The sequence below is a fragment of the Carassius carassius genome, chromosome 27, assembly GCF_963082965.1.
Source record: "Carassius carassius chromosome 27, fCarCar2.1, whole genome shotgun sequence".
NCBI lineage: Eukaryota > Metazoa > Chordata > Actinopteri > Cypriniformes > Cyprinidae > Carassius > Carassius carassius.
The window spans coordinates 28,528,356-28,545,975 of NC_081781.1; the positions used below are offsets into that span (position 1 = coordinate 28,528,356).

Here is a 17,620-nt window from a genome sequence, read left to right on the forward strand (position 1 = left end):
AACCGGATATCCAGACTGCTTTGTTTTGAACTCTCTCACACAACAGACACGGAAGAGAAGACAATGCTGAATAAAGTCGTCGTTTTTGCTATTTTTGGACCAAAATGTATTTTCGATGCTTCCAAAAATTCTAACTGACCCTCTGATGTCACATGGACTACTTTGATGATGTTTTTCTTACCTTTCTGGATATGGACAGTATACCGTACACACAGCTTCAATGGAGGGACTGAGAGCTCTCGGACTAAATCTAAAATATCTTAAACTGTGTTCCAAAGATAAACGGAGGTCTTACGGGTTTGAAACAACATGAGGGTAAGTTATTAATTACACAATTTTGCTATCTGGGTGAACAAACCCTTTAACAATGGCTCTGTGTAGTAGCAGGTGCTCTATGTGAAATCATGCACCTGATGGAATTTACCGCTGATTAGAGAACCGGCTTTACTGACGAGATGCGCATTAATGATCGGCCGATCTTGATCAGTGCACCCCTAATTTGAAGCATTTGTAAAACTGCATTTTTCCATCTCAAAAATATATCTAAGTTACAACCTATGCTCTCAATGTTAAATGCGGAAACATTAATTCATGCATTTATGACCTCAAGGTTAGATTATTGTAATGCTTTACTGGGTGGTTGTTCTGCACGCTTAATAAACAAACTCCACCTGGTTCAAAATACAGCAGCTAATGTTCTTACTAGAACCAGGAAGTATGACCATATTAGCCCGGTCCTGTCAACACTGCACTGGCTCCCTGTCAAACATTGTATAGATTTTAAAATATTGCTTATTATTTATAAAGCCCTAATTGGTTTAGCACCTCAGTATTTGAAAGAGCTCTTGTTACATTATAGTCCTCCACATTCACATCAACCTAACTAACATGGTTCAGGAGGCAGACACACTCTGTCATGTTTATATCAAGATTAAAGACCCATCTCTTAAACCTCTTAATCTCTTAAATATCCAAATCCGTTAAAGGATTTTTAGGCTGCATTAATTAGGTAAACCGGAACCGGGAACACTTCCCATAACACCCGATGTACTTGCTACATCATTAGAAGAATGGCATCTACGCTAATATTAGTCTGTTTCTCTCTTATTCCGAGGTCACCATAGCCACTAGATCCAGTCTGTATCCAGATCAGAGGGTCACTGCAGTCACCCGGATCCAGTACGTATCCAGACCAGATGGTGGATCAGCACCTAGAAAGTACCTCTACTGCCCTGAAAGACAGCGGAGACCAGGACAACTAGAGCCCCAGATCCCCTGTAAAGACCTCGTCTCAGAGGACCACCAGGACAAGACCACAGGAAACCGATGATTCTTCTGCACAATCTGACTTTGCTGCAGCCTGGAATTGAACTACTGGTTTCGTCTGGCCAGAGGAGAACTGACCTCCGACTGAGCCTGGTTTCTCCCAAGGTTTGTTCTTGTTTTTGTTCCTTGCCGCTGTCGCCTCTGGCTTGCTTAGTTGGGGACACTTCATTTACAGCGATTTCGTTGACTTGATTGCACAGATATTATTTAAACTGAACTGAGCTGGATGATGAGATCACTGAATTCAATGATGAACTGCCTTTTTGCTTTATTGACACACTATTTTTCTTTTTGCTGCTGTTCAGTTGCTTTGTTACAATCTGTATTGTTAAAAGCACTATATAAATACAGGTGACTTGACAGTAAGGTATAAATTTGTGACAGGAAAATCCATGTTCAATGGAGTTTGGGTATCAATTTTTTGGTATATTTGTGATTCAGATTTAAAACATAAATATTACTGTGATTTTATAGCAAATTTAGATTCCAAAATATTTTATATATATATATATTAGGGGTGTAACGGTTCACAAAATTCACGGATCGGTTCGATACGATACACTGGTGTCACGGTTCGGTTCGGTACGGTTCGGTACATTTTAGATACAGCAAAAAGAAAAAATTGGCAGATAAATTTCCTTGATTTTTAAAAAATGTTTTATTTATTAAAACTAACAAAGTATGTTTTTTTTTTTTTTACATTGAACAATGATGGAGCTATTCTTTACCCATCTTCTATGGTGTTTTCTTAGCAGCATACTGTATAAAACAAAAACAGCTCCTTATAAAAAAAAAATGAAAATGTTATATTAGTTATGAATAAAAAAAGATGTAACTTTTTATATGGAACTCTATAACTCTTTATATTGAGTGTGTTTTTACTCAATTGGTTCTCTATAGGGCTTATGTTTTTTGGAACAAAGCAGGAGTTACGGTCTGTCTGAAATGGGCTCGTGAAGGAATATTGTAACGGGGCTCAATTACATTAAGCATGTTCTTAAAACCTACGTTTTCCACTACAGAGTAAGGCGCTCGCTCACTCAGTACGCGCTGAGGGCTCGTTGCAAAATGGCTAATGCGTTTAACAGACCAGAAATAGAAGATCCTCCAATAACCAACAGGTACAGGGAATCCAAAGTGCACCCAAACACCAGACCTGTTGGTTATAGGAGGATCTTCTATTTCTGGTCTGTTAAACGCATTGGCCATTTTGCAACGAGCCTTCAGCTGAAGCATGTAGTCTCTGTTACCCTTAATTGAAACAACCAGGACTCTTCCTAGAGATGGCCTCCTGGCCAAACTGAGCAACTAATGGAGAAGGGCTTTGGTTAGTGTGGGGACCAAGAAACTGATAGTCACTTTAGTTGAGCTCCATGATCATATGTGGAGATACTGTAGGAGAAACCTACAGAAGGACGAACATCACTCCAACACTCCGCTGATCCAGTCTTTATGGCGGTGTGACCAAACTCAATCCTCTCTTCAGTTAAGTCACATGAAAAACATGCTTGGAATTTACAATAAAAAGCCCCAAAAGGACACCCAGACTCTGAGAAACAAGATTCTCTGGTCTGATGAACCTCAGTACTAAGCATGTTTGAAGGAAACCAGCTCTGCTCATCACCTGCACAGTAGCATCCCAAAAGTAAAGTGTGCTGGGACCAGCCTAATGCTGAGAGGCTGTTTTTCAGCGGCAGGGACTGAGGGACTCATCAGAGTAGAAGAAAAGCTCAATGCACCAAAATATTGAGATAACCTTAATGAAATCCCAGTCCAGATTTTTCAGAACCCCAGAATGGGCAGAAGTGTCATCTTCCAACAGGACAGCGACAGACAGCAAGAACGGCTTATAGACAACTCTGTAAATGTCCTTGAGTGGCTCAGCCACAGCCTGAGCTTGGTCCCAATCAAATATTTCTGGAGAAACCTGAAGATGTGCATCTGCCCCCATCAAACATGACAGAGCTTGAGAAGTGAAGAGGTGAGATGAAGAATAATTGACACATTCTGATGAGAAAAGCTTGTTGTATCAAACAAAAAAGACTTGAGACTGTAAAGGTGCTTCAGCGAAATATTTAGTTATGGGTATGGATACTTATTTCAGTTTTTTTATTTTTAATAAATGTACGAAGTTGTGACAGTTCTGTTTGTGCTTTGTCATTATGGTGTATGGAGTGTAGATTGATGTGGGGGGAAAAAAAGCAGCAACATAAAATGTGAGAAAAATTAGGGGGTATGAATACTTTCGCAAGGCATATATATTTATGTAAATATTTTTTTTTAGTACAGTTAATTTTATTTATGGTAAACTTAAACTTCTATAACTTTTTTTTACACTTGCATTAAAAAACAAACAAAAAAAATTACTAAATCTATAGATTGTCTTCTTTAAAAAGATACCAACCTTAGGACTGTATTTCAAAGCATTCATGAATTACAACCATTTATGTTTGTATAGTGCATTTTCATGTCTATTTTTAAAAAAGGGGGTATTTTCAGTGTAATGCTGCTCAGTGTAAAAACCTGTATTTGCCATTTCATTCTCCTACCCACAGAGAGTATTATATAAATAATATAGTATAAAGTATATAGTATAAATATATAGTATAAAAATAAATAAGCTTAAAAAAATTTGGTCTCTCAATACTACTGACATTATACAAAATAAAGCTTGCATCATGTGCGAAAAAGCTTATTGTATCTATATTTTTTTTTTGCTGCGGCTCACGGTGGTGTTGTCGTATTGGAAGTGAATAGCGTTCATGACAAGGGAGGTGTGAAAAATTGGAAATAGATGTTATGATAATGTATCAGGGTTGACAAATGGATTTTGTGTCTGTTTTCTAAAACGTTCTGCTGTTTGTTGCGTTTTCATTCCTGGAGTCTCATGTCTTAATAATATCGCAATTAAGCACAAAATAATGGCGATGACAAGCCTGGTTCCTAAAACATGTCGCGAAGCCGTGGTGTTCTGCTCAGTTCCATTGCACTCCGTCTAGCTGCTTAGCAGAAACATCTTGTGTGTACCTTCCCCAAGGCAGAAAATTATTCACAAGGATGATCCGATACCAAACACAAACAAGCACTACAATATATGGGTGAACCTAATGAAAATGTCCCAGTCATATTTAAAAAATGGAATGAGATTTTGCACTACTACAATTATGCAAATTTCTTTTTTTTTTTTTTTACTGTATTGTATCCAGACGTTTTTCTTTCTTATCATAAGTAAGGACACAATGAAGTTCCACTCATGCAGTGATTTAAACACCGTATTTGTTCGATACACATGCATACCGAAACGGAAGTCCCATACCGAAAATGTTCTGTACAAATATGTGTACAGTTAAAATCCCTAATCATAAAGGAATAAGTTATAATTTATTAAAAGTGCCTAATCGTCAAGAAAATGAAAAAAAATATTTGCATTAAATACTTTTTTCTTTCTTTCGAATATGGGGTGAAATATAACCTGGACACATTCATAAAGAGATTTACACACATGGAAACAAAAAACAATTGCTTTATAAATGAATTTCCTTGCAGAAGGGTCAGCACTCTCCCTCTGGACTGCCTGCATTTAAAAGATAAGCCAGGCTCATTTGAGGACAGTCAAATCTCGAGTCTGGACAGAGTGGACAGATGGGTTGAGAGAGGCGTAAATGAGGAACTCACACTTTATGCTCCGCTACGTTTCTTCGGAGAGAAATGTCAAGCTGCACATAATCAAAGCCACCAGTCTGTTCAGGAACGGGCCTCACGAATCACATTTTGGTGCATATTAAGTTCTGAAAAGTAGCGACTCAAAAAGTTGCTAATGCTGCAACCACCTGCGTCTGACTCAGAGCTGTATGTTTCATAATCACTCGCACATTAGCGCATACATAGAGATAAAGACAGACACAGGAGAAATATGTCTCTCATCTCCGTGCAAGTTGTGGGACGTTTGTACGGATGTGTACTGATGTTCAGCATTGATTTGAGCGTAGTGGATGCAGTTTCCATGGCGATCATGACTCACCCCTCCCCGCCGACTTTGGTGATCTTGAGTCTGAAATCGACCGAGTTGTGGCTGGGCGGCTTCCACTTCAGAATTTCATCACATCTGCCCGGCTTATATTTCTACAGGGACGCCAAAAACACAGAGACAAATCACATTATGACAAAGCAATGCAGGAGAAAAACAATACTCCTTTATTAGCTATAAAAAATATGAATGCTACATATTATCAACAGTAACGCATCACCAATTTGTAGGGCACCCTAAAAAACAATGAGACCCAAAAGAGTGACTTTATGCATCAGCATTCATAACGTATCTTGACGAAATTGTTGCTAATGTACTGTCTTAACCCTACTTGATCATCCTTAACCTCATCAAAATGTATGAAAATCCTGTTGCACACAATATACTTTGCCTTCTGTCATCTGATTGATAGTTTTACTTTAAAGATCTTGCTTTAAAGAATAAAAGTTTTTTTTTTACTTGATAATCCATGCATCATTTTTAGAAACATGATTTTATTTGTTCATCCTCTCAGTGCCAGTGTTTTGCATTGCATTATACATTCTGTGGGGGGCACAATAAAAACTACAGAGCTTGGATTATAAACCTAAGTTTACGTGTAAATGTCATACTAATAAGGCATATTATTAGGAGATAAAGAGTTGATATTTGTATCATAATGATATTTGTATGCATTTTATCTAAGTTTGTTTGTTTGTGTTTAACTCCATTCCAGAAATATTACGGCTGAATTATATCATGTTTTTATAATTTATTTTTGCTAAAATCTCCAAAACTGTATTTGGCTTAACTCTGTTAAAAATCTCTTCAAAAGAGTTAACTGAATAAAAAAAAGTTTTCTTAAAGAGTACCAAGAAGCCAGCACAATCTAATAAAACATGCTTAATGGATAAAGGGATTTCGGAAGAGAGAACATGTTGTAGGATCTTCTCCAAGTATTAAAAACTTAGATCATTGTAATAACATATCATCCTGGGATGACCTGACTTAATCTACAGCGGGAACAAACAGTCTGGTCCCATCAGTTAGAAAATTTATAGAAATGTCTTTTTCCAACATTGGAACTTATTTCATGTAGTTCATTCATTGTATACAGATCCCATTCTGTTTGCCATTTGATATTACCATAGGAACAAATCATTGGTTTTAAATCCATAGGAGGTACTGCACACATTTTGAGATCCCCCAATAATGCTCGACTTCCTCATTTCCTTTGATCCCACAATGCCCAGGTACCCAACAAAACCAGATCTTAAAATTATGATCATTTAATCGAAGTATTTATTTATTTTTTATTGATTTACATTACAAGCTATAAGAATGTCTTTTTACTTTCTTTTTTTTGCCCATGTAAGAATCTGCATCTGCACCAAGTTGCATATTTTTGCTTAGTTTGGGCCTCTGAATAAAACCAAGGTGATTTTTCTTCTGAACTCCCTATTCTCAATATATGAGCCATGAAAGCCTGATGAATCAAATGTGATACTTAACAACAACAACAAAAAAACTGTGACAGGCTTTAAAGGTGTAAGGCATCAGAGGAGTGTTCAAAGGTTTAACCACCTTGCATTGCGTTTCATTTCACGAAGGGTCTAAAAGCACAATTCTACTGTAGGAAGTGGTAAAATGAAGATATTTTTATAGAAACCTGAGAAATTTCTGTCCCTCTACTCCTCGAGTCCATTTGAAACAACATGAGGGTTGGTAACTGATGACACAACTGACATTTTTGGCTGAGCTATCCCTTTAAGATGCAGTCTATGTAGGCAGCTCTCTAGGTTTTGGAACAGAGCCATATAATTAAATTGCTGATGGAAATAGTTATGTTATGGTGAGCAATGTAGTCCATTTTCACTGATCCACTACAATACTTTCCGTTCATCTTTCGATCTAGAAAATTTTGTGAAAACCTGGTGAGCTACCATGAGTGTACTGCATTTTAGCACATCTAGACCAATCAGCAAACATTTGTCTGTGATGTAAATGAGATGTAAAGCAATTAAATTATGGAGCTCTGATCACAGTAAAGCACCAGTTGTTTTGTTCTTTATATTGTGTCATCATTGCTAGCTGTACTCAACAAATTAACAAGGTCTCTGTACACTGAGTCCGAAATTTTCATATTCTAAACCCTAAATATTCGTCATGCACAGAAACCTTGCACACTGAGTCTGATGCGTATTAATTAATATGCTGCAAAAAGAGCAGCAAAACAGCGCTAAATGGAGTTTTCAAGCAGTGAGGATTTGTTGTTCTCGTTTCTTGAAAAAAAAAAAGAAAGAAAGGAAATATTGGGCGATTCAAAGCTTACTCCAGGATGTCAGTGGCTCAGTTTGATGCTTTTGCTAGCGATACTAGAGCCACATATTAAATATACCACCAATTTCTGTGAACTCTGTGTGCAAGGATTTATAGATGAAGTGGATGAACTTGACATTCGGCAATCTGGATTTTGGCATTCGCTTGTACGGTGGCTCTGAACTGTCAAAACACCTATCAAAATGCTTGCTACAGAATGCGGAAAAAAACTGAAAAACTTAACCTGATCCAAACTGCTCAACATGACTCTATAGTTGTACATTTGAATCAGTTGACTGTTTAGCAGAGCTCTGCAACAAAAACTTAATTCTGTCCAGTTAATAGCTACATGCTATGGATTTAAAGCACTATATATTTCATTGTCTTACTCTACAAGCTGTTTTGTGAAATGACTGTCCTTCAACTACTCAATATCTCCTTATATAATTATAAACCTCAGTGAGAATATATTTGTAACAGTTAATACTAAACTTAATAAATAAGATAAATAGCTCTTCCAGTCATCAGGATGTGTTGGCTTCCAGCACTCATTCGCATTAATGACTACATTTACATTTAAATTACAGTCATTCATTTATAGCAGACGCTTCTATCCAAAGCTACTTACAAGTGAGGGAGGCTTTTTTTTAATCTAGATGTTTGTTCATCATCTAATAATACTTTAAAAAAAATAACAACAATAATACATTGTGTGGGACCTAAATGAATTTAGTTTGGCTGGTGTGAAAATTCAGAAAATTAGGGAGTACAGTACATTCTGGAATTTGGAAATAGTAAGCTTATTATAAGAGCTGTAAAATCACATAAAAAGAAAACAAGTTCAGTAAAAAGAGATCAAACAAAATGTCCTTCACAACACTAATATGTGGCATGTGACCATGAGAACATTCATTATACATTCATGTCAACATTCTGGATGTGATGAATCAAATCTGGAGAAACCAAAAATGAGGCAAAGTAACAGATGCGTTGCCAGGAAACAGGATTTGAGCCAGCAGGACGGTTACATGGTGGGAGGTTGTACCTCTTAAAAAGCTCAGTGCAAGATTGGGGATGAAAGTTCGGTTGTATCCAAACAGCCCTCTCACTTTCCACCGTATTGGTCTCTGCAATAATCAAAGCTGTTTACCAGCGGCAACACTAATGATGAGGAGAGGATACAAACACTAGAGCCTAGTAACTGTAAGAGCATCATCTCAGGAGAACCAGCAACTTCTCACAATATAACAGCAACGTGCGGATATTGCATTTCTAAATGGCCTGAAAACAACTCAATAACTGATGCTGAAAGCTGAATGGTTGTTACAAAATTCAAGACATTATAATATTAAAGGAAAAGTTCACCCAAAAATGAAGGTACTAAATTTGCTGAAGGTACTTTATTAAGTATGCCTGAAATTTTGAACATTTAACCCTCAGGCCATTCCAGACATCGATGAGCTTGTTTTTTTTTTTTAATTGGAATATATTTTGACAAATGTATCAATCCATCAAGTTGCATGTTTTTAATAAACTAAAGTGACTTCAAAGTTCAAACCATCGCTTATAGTTAAAATATGGGTCCATAATCCATAATAACACTTGCTCCAGTGGAAAATGATTGTGATGTTTTTATCAGCAGTTTGGACTTCATTCTGACCGCACCCATTCACTGCAGAGCATCCATTGGTGAACAAGTGATGGAATTAGATGGTAATTCCTCGTCTTGAATGGCCTGAGGGTACTTCTATTTCTTTGGCTCCAAATCATCAAAGGGCCCTGCTGACTACATTATAGCCTTGATATTGTTTAATTGCTGTCAGTTACAGCCAATCAATGGCTGCATCCGAAAACCTAGGCAAATGACTTGTTGCCTTATCCAGCAATGATTCACAGGCAGCTCAAATGGAGAAACAAAGACTTAAACACCAGGTGAAGCTGCATTATGCGAATAGGGTTTAATTAACATAGACCTCCAACCCATCACTCTTACTAATGGCCTCTGTGTCTTGATTGACAGGCCTCCACCAGTCAGGCAGAGCTGAAAGGGGTGTAGATGTAACATGCCCAGTCTGACCACAGGTGTTGCTGTGGCTAAAATGCCTCCAGGACTTAACAGTGTGATATATTGGACAAGTTTGACTGGCAGGAGCCAAGTTATTGTGTGTCTAATACATTGTGCTGTGACAGTGGTGAGAGAAGCTGACATGCTGTTAGTCTAACTGAAAGAGATATATTGGAGAGTCTGCAAAAGAATGGCACTTGTCACGATTGAGCATAAAACCCAGCTTTGTGACATGAGTTACGGAGGCGCCGCACCATGTCTGTCAACAGCTGGGAATGAAAGCATGAGATTCGCCTTGATGCTGCAGGGAAGCGAGAGCTGACAGCACGCACCTTGTAAACAGCCCTGAAGCCAAAGGTAATCCAAAAGGGAGACCGTTTGAAATGAGAGTAAAGAGAAACTGGTAATGAAGCTGGATGGGGAGATCTTTAACAGAGAGATTGTGGATTATGCCATGGCAGACCACAGTTTCAGTTAGAGGTGCACAATTAATCGAAATCAAAATGAAATTGCGATAAAATTGTTCTGTTTAGTGCGATTATGAAATCGTGAAAGCTGTTATGTGCAGCTTGTCAGTGAGGTAGAGCTCTGATCAGTAGTAAATGATCAACACGTGTCGAACATCTTTCCAAATATGAGAAGCAATTATGAACATCTTGTCCAAAAGACAACATTTAATAACAAATGTTTATTTGATACAAATACAAATCTTTATTCTAGAGATACAAAACTTTATTCTTAAACATGTGTAACAGTCTGAAGTTCAAGGACGGGCAGTTCTCATAAAATATGGTGAGGAAGAAAGATCTTTCTGAAGATGAAAAGTATGAAACAATGCAATGTCTTGCATTTTCCTAAGAAGACCTGGCAAACTATTGACCAAACCAGTCTGAGATTAATACAGTTACCTGAAATGATGAGAAAAACAACACAAACAAAAATCTGACTCTTTATTGTACGGAAATCCTATTGATATGTAACTTGCATAATAATTTAGAACACGGTGTATTATTTCATGGCATTCTACACAGTGATAATGTTGATTAGCATTGAATTATAACTGCACTTTATTCTAAAGAAAATACATGAAAAGGCTTGAAGAATTCAGTTAAACTAGTGCTGGGCGGTAAACCGGTTCATACCGAAAACCGGTGTATATATTCGTTACGATGTTAATTTTGAATATACCGCCATAACGATGTATTTAATTACTCAGCGCTGCGCCGCGGCCGCGCGACACTGTTTCAGACGGACCCTTTACAATGTTGCACTTCTAAGCAGCGACTGCGAGGCGTGGTGAGGGTACACACTGCAGTGCTCTGGTGTTACGTTATAACGCCTGTTTAAGACAGTCCGTCTGCAGTGTGTATTAACGGATTCCAGCTGCACGAGGTGTCAAGGAGCGGTGCTCTGCAGCAGTGCACCGATTGTTAACATACTGAGTCTATTTTTGCTGTGCTGCAGGCGCTGAATTAAAGTGAAAGCGCATTGTTCGCGGGAAAAATGAACATGGGTTTTTGGCTAGGTTTAAAACAAGAAAAAGAGTAACAACAATATCAACCAGCAGAAAATGCATTGTACACCTGATTATGCATGAAAAAAAACGTCATAAACCGGAAAACCGGTTAATTTCGGAAAAAAAAAAAAACGTGATATAAATTTTTGGTCAAACCGCAAAGCACTAAGTTAAACCATATATTGCCTTAGTCATTTAATTAATGTTTGTTTTTTTGTGTTTAACGCCATGTCAGCTCCTGTGGCTATTTTCATGCATTGAATGTGAAGTTCAATCTTCTGTTTATTCAGATACTGCTATATGGGATTTCCTGGAACAAAGTGCATTACCTTACATTGCATATTTGAAGTTTCAACACAAGAGCGCCCTCTGGCCTTCAGATGAAAATTTACTACTAATCATAGAACGGTGCTTTACTGACAAGCTGCGCTTCATAACCTTTTGTCGAAACGCAACTCAAGATTCAGTTCCACTTCCCAATTTACATTCAGAGTATGAGTAACAGCAGGTATTTTAACACAAGTCTAAAATGGGAATTCACCAGCTGGAAATACACCTTCTAATGCAGCGGTTCCCAACCGTGTTCTTGGAGCCATCCCAACAATGCACATTTTGCACATTGTCTTTCTCTGACAGACCCATTTCAGCTCTTGGAATCAGGTGTGTTTGATTAGGTAGACATGTTGGGATGGATCCAGAAATGTGGTTTTTTATATGCATATATTTTCAGGACTGCACTGAGTGCTTTGAACGAAACCTTGCTCACCCTGAACAGAGACAGTAATGCGGTCAATAGCTGGAAGCATAGAGCCGAGACAGTAAAGTCACTATCTAACAAGTTGCAGGAATACAGACATGCTGTCATAAATCAAAATCCTAATAGCTGCACTCACCCCACTGCAGATACTCAGCATGAGGAACAAGATGAAAGAGGAAGTGATGATGTGCTCTCAGAGTCTATATGCGAGCCACATCATCAACACGCCAAAGGTGGCAACTTTGATATTAGGTTCTCGGCAAGAAGAGCACGTCATTTCTGTGGCAGACTACTGCTATTATCAATTATTTACAGTTATTAAATACATATTATGACAGTTATTAACAGTGATTTGCAAATGTTACATCCTTACTGTTGTTAAACATCATCTGGGAATAAGGGCTGGTATAATACACAGCATGCACTTCTAAAAATCTGAGGGGGAAAAAGCACTTCATGTGTACACCATGTATTTATTAAGTGCGATTTTTAAGTTATGTTTTAAGCCAATTTTGCCTTTACTTTGACAAGATGGTGAACAAGAAGTGATGGGACAGAAGAGAGGGGAAAGGGATCGGGAAAAGACCTCTAGGGAACACTGATGGAATTTTGTGCATTTCGTTTAAATTCCATTTAAAACTAATCAAATATATAAGATATACAGACATGCCTTTGGATGGAGCGAAAGCTTGTCTGACTATATGGGCAGTTGGCAATGGTTTGTGATTGGAAAATTCCAAAGGCGGAGCTCAGTGAAGGGTCAAACTGAGGTTATCCTCTAAAAGTTTCAACATCTTTCACAATACAAACAGTCAAGGATGAAGACACACTCAGTGGAAGGTAAATCAAAAGCACAATTTTGAAAGCACTCGAGTTATGCAGAAGATTGTCAGCCTTGAACATGTAACTCATATTTTCTGAAACTGAAAGGCGTCTGGAACAATAATGCTTTTATGGGGATTGAGTTACTGCTGCAGCTCAAATGCCCAAAGGTTTAGCATTTGAACACCATATTGTATTAAAGCATGGAAGACCAAGGTCAGCCTGTAGCAGCTAAGATCTTTTGGGTTGTCAAAACATTATGAAAGTCAGTTAGATTGTGTTCCCTAATCAAGTCATTGAGACACACAGTTATTCACTCATGCGGTCTCAAAAGCAGAGCATCGTTAGTCCTTGATAAAGTCATACACAATGAATGCAGGGGTGAAAATCAATCAAGAGTGCAACACAAAACCAAAGAATCACCATGGAAACAAGTGCGACCCTGTTAATGTTCCTTCATGCCAGACTAACCCGTTTACCTGGGGCTTTTCACTTCGCTCCTAATGCATGATGTTGCTGTATGCTTTGTCTGTTAGCGTGCTTTCAACCACTGTAAAAATGTACATCTCATTTACCCGAAAGCTCTTCTGCTTCATTTGCATTTGGTAATTAGAAGATGGACATGGAGAAATGTGAAGGAGTGTGGGAGACTGTCTAGAATAATGCCACCATCTGTCTCGGAGATGAACATTTCTGAAATCGTTCTCTTTCTTCGTTTTCAGCATCAACTAATTTGCTTGTCTTTATGAAAACGGAAACTCGGCATGACACGACTCGACCACAGCCAATAAGAGCACAGCTGATGTGTAAATTACAGTTATGCAGAGTCAGATTTTGGATGAATGAGATTTCCTGGCAGGCCACAGTACTACAAGCCAAGTGCCTCCAAAAGATGTCCTGTCGCTCATCACAGCTGGTTAGGACAGAAACTCTGATTTAACATGAATCATTTATCACTCGGTGCATTATTGCATTGCACCTGGTTAGGAAATGGTCTGATGGTGTCTCCTTCTGGTCTTAAAAGCACAAAGCCATGGCATTCACCACAGAATGACAGAATGGTCCTCCCAAAACACAACAACTGATCGCAGTCATCAAGAAATTCAGAGATATGATTAGCGAACAGAACTGAGGGGAGTTTCTCTCAAAAGTTTTGGTGTCAGTGTTTTCTATGGTTTACTTTCAAAAAGCACAGCCCAGGACAGTTTACTGTGTAGGTTTGTTATTTGCCCTTTTTGTTAAAAGGTATGGGCACCTACGGTCTAGATACTGACAGGGGGCATATATCACACAGTGACAAAACAATTAGCAGTGACATGTGGCGCTTCAGCTATTAAGATGTGAGCATAATAACCAGGATTCTTGTTCAAAAATACAATAAGTATGATACATACAGTATCACGCCCCAAATACTTTAACACTGGTAATCTTCGGAAGGAGCTGAAGAAAATTTACAAGCTGTAATTGTTCCTTGTGGGAGTAATAAAGTAGTAAACTAAACAGGCTTTACGACATTTAACTGAGTTTTTCTGATGTTTAGGAATAATAGCACCTACTTCACTTCTTTATTACATCTGGCAAGTTTATTTATGGAAATGCGGACGGTATTGTGTTGATGTATTCTGATGTTTCTGACATCAAAGCTCAGGAGAAGTAATTTTCACAGTTTCATTTCAATAAATTATTATTTTTCTAACTGGTGAGGAAGTTCTATGTTTTGCATATAACAATGAACTCTCATTTCCAAAGATCAAGAAAATTGTTTTCCACATAATATGATGTATTTAAGACAAAGCTAACAATGTAGTTTTAGTTGTTATCATAATAATAGAATAATAGAATAGCCCATAATTTAGGGTAAACATGTTTTGAAAGCACAGAGACAATGCTCTAAGCTGGCTGGCTGTTGCAGACTCTGAAGAAAACAAGCACTGCGTGGGAGAACTTCCACAAAGGGCCTTGTATAATGCAACATTAGTAAGATTACAAAGACCCTACATTCATCCCTTGTAAAGTACTGCCACTACAGCCATCAAAGCAGAGCCCCTGCAACAAATTCATCACCTGTAGTAATCTTACAATTACTGTTGAATTCAAATCATCAATGTTTCCTTTGTAATGAATAACCTGCTGTTCATCTGTGATGACTATAACCCTTGAGACCTAAATAAATGCATGAAATAAAATAAACAATTTATACGTTACAGTATTTATTCACCTTTGTTAACATTAGTCAATATAAATACAATTGTTCGTGTTAATTCATTTCCTGCCAGTGGGTGGTGTTTATGGAAAGGCAGAAATATTACCCTAGTAATGCTTTATCCAAACTTCACTGTGCTTATAAAGACTACCTTATTGGGCGTTATTCAGAGGTAAGATGAAATGAAAAAAAAATAATTGTTCCCTTCAGAGATACATTCAGCACTCATATTTAATTAAATCATAGGTCTAACCTTTTTTTTGTTCACAAATTTAAGATCTCTTGAAATTAAAATTAAGACTCATCTTTCACCATTTAAACCTTTTTATGGCTTCAAATTTGATAAAACCGAATTTAAGAAACCACAATGACCTTGCAATAAGTTTTGTTATTGAACAGATATGCTTAGCCTCCATATTCGGTTGAATGTCTTTACACGTAGGAATGGCATCTGGTAGACACTGGCCTCATTTTGCAAGGCCTACTCCATTAGTCATTCAGAAAACCCACTGACTAATAGGTGTTTGACTGTGCAGTTCTGCATATCCCTATTTTGTAATGAAAGAGTAATATCGGTTCATAAAGATTAAGAGACGCTTGACCAACTCTTCTGACCTTAATGAAACACTTGAAGAACAAGAGCATGTGAATAAATGACAGGTCACAGACCAGCACAAAGCCAGCAGAGCCTTTACCTCCATACAGACTGATATCAAATGCCACAGGCAAAAGGTGATATTAAGTACATCTATCTCTGTCAAAGATATTCAATTACCAATGGGCTATTTCCTTATGCACGCTGTAGAATCGGTCTGGTTGTCTGGTCACGTAATTAAGTTATTTATCTGATATACAGCTTTCATAAAACAAACGATAAGGATATGTTGATGAATTTTCATCATGACACTAAGGGGCTGTTTACATGACAACGTTTTCATCCAAAAATGGGAAACTTTGGTAAAACTTTCTATGAAGCCTGTATTTATAATACATAATAATTGTATTCCTAAGGCATGATAATGAATGCATAATGCATTATATAAAAAATTAAAAAACATATGTTATATCAACTCATGAATAATCATAACAACAATTATATAATACGTATCTGTGGTTATTACATTTACATTTATTCATTTAGCTGACGCTTTTATCCAAAGCGACTTACAATTGCTATATATATGTCAGAGGTCGCACGCCTCTGGAGCAACTAGGGGTTAAGTGTCTTGCTCAGGGACACATTGGTGTCACACAGTGGATTCGAACCCGGGTCTCTCACACCAAAGGCATGTGTCTTATCCACTGCGCCAACACCACCCTCTTTATAAGTTTAAGTTATAAGTTTAAGAAGGAAGGAGGGACTTTGTAGAAAACAACATGTTTAAGAGAGGCTGGGCATAGGGGACATACAATAATGTACAGTATTTGAAAAAATTGTGTTTTTTGAACATTTAAGCATGTCAACATATTCTATTACACCAAATACACAAAATAATGATGTTTAAAAAAGCAAAAAGGCAAGCGCGAACAAACATACAGGTACACAACAGTGGCGGAGTACATGGTACTGTTGTTCCTGCTCAAGAGTTTGCTAACACTTCTTCAGCAAAGTGTGGATTTACTTCACCAATATTACAACCAACAGCAGAGATACATCATATACATCATATAATCATTCTTTCATATAATGAAAATATAATCATATAATCATTCATGTTCTCTCGATGATTAGAAGTCAACACAAGATACTATTCGCAAACTATGTTAATCCCTAATGTGACAAATAAGAGCATATTTAATGACAAAACAGTGTAAAGCAGGACTTGAATTTGTCTGGGGTGGAACTGATGCCTAAATTATTATTTGGCATTTAGTCAACATTATTCAGTTAGTGTTAGTCAAAATGGAGATCGGTTTCACCAGATTTCATCCATTCTTCAGCCTCCTAATAAACAAGGTAATTGTAACGGAGTCAACAGAACAGGAAACGTGCGGATCCAAATGCAAAGCTTTATTAGACCACATGGTAAGACAGGCTAAGATCAGACACCGGCAAACAGGAACAGATGATACAAGACGAAGAGTGATGCATAGCCGAGCGTGGATGTGCGATCTGCGAACAATATCCAACAGGGTAGTCCAATGGGGTCATCCGTATACAGGCGATGATCAGGCAAGGGGCAGACAATCTCCAACAGGGGCAAGACTAGAGAGGTAAAACTAAGACAGACAGAAGGTCGAGGCACGGGATGAAACTAGAATGATTAAACTAAAGCTAAGACAAGAAATAACTAGAATATTAGAACTAAGACTAGGAACTAAGAACTAAGGCACGGAGCTATAATGATAGAACTAAAGCTAAGAGACAGAATGAAACTCAGACAGGGAAACTGCTCTGTAAAGTAGCTAATGCTCTCGAGCACTAAACGCTAACAACACTCGACCCAGATGAGCAAGAGAGCGAGCCTTTTGTAGAGCGTGTGAATTGACCTCAGATGTGCATGTAATCAGTGAGATGCATTGTGGGAACTGTAAATGTAAAGAGTCAATGTAAAGCACAGGCAAATTCTGGTGGTGATCGAACAGAAGACTAAAAACCAGGTTCG

General features: G+C 37.7%; 1 protein-coding gene across 1 annotated transcript in view; it reads right to left on the reverse strand.

Moving 5' to 3' along the window:
* The window catches only part of rngtt (RNA guanylyltransferase and 5'-phosphatase), a 125,615-nt gene that overhangs the window by 26,446 nt on the left and 81,549 nt on the right, over positions 1-17,620 (reverse strand). Inside the window, exon 13 of the mRNA XM_059513328.1 lies at positions 5,348-5,448. Coding sequence (XP_059369311.1) covers positions 5,348-5,448 — 101 coding nt within the window. The remainder of the gene's footprint in view (positions 1-5,347; positions 5,449-17,620) is intronic.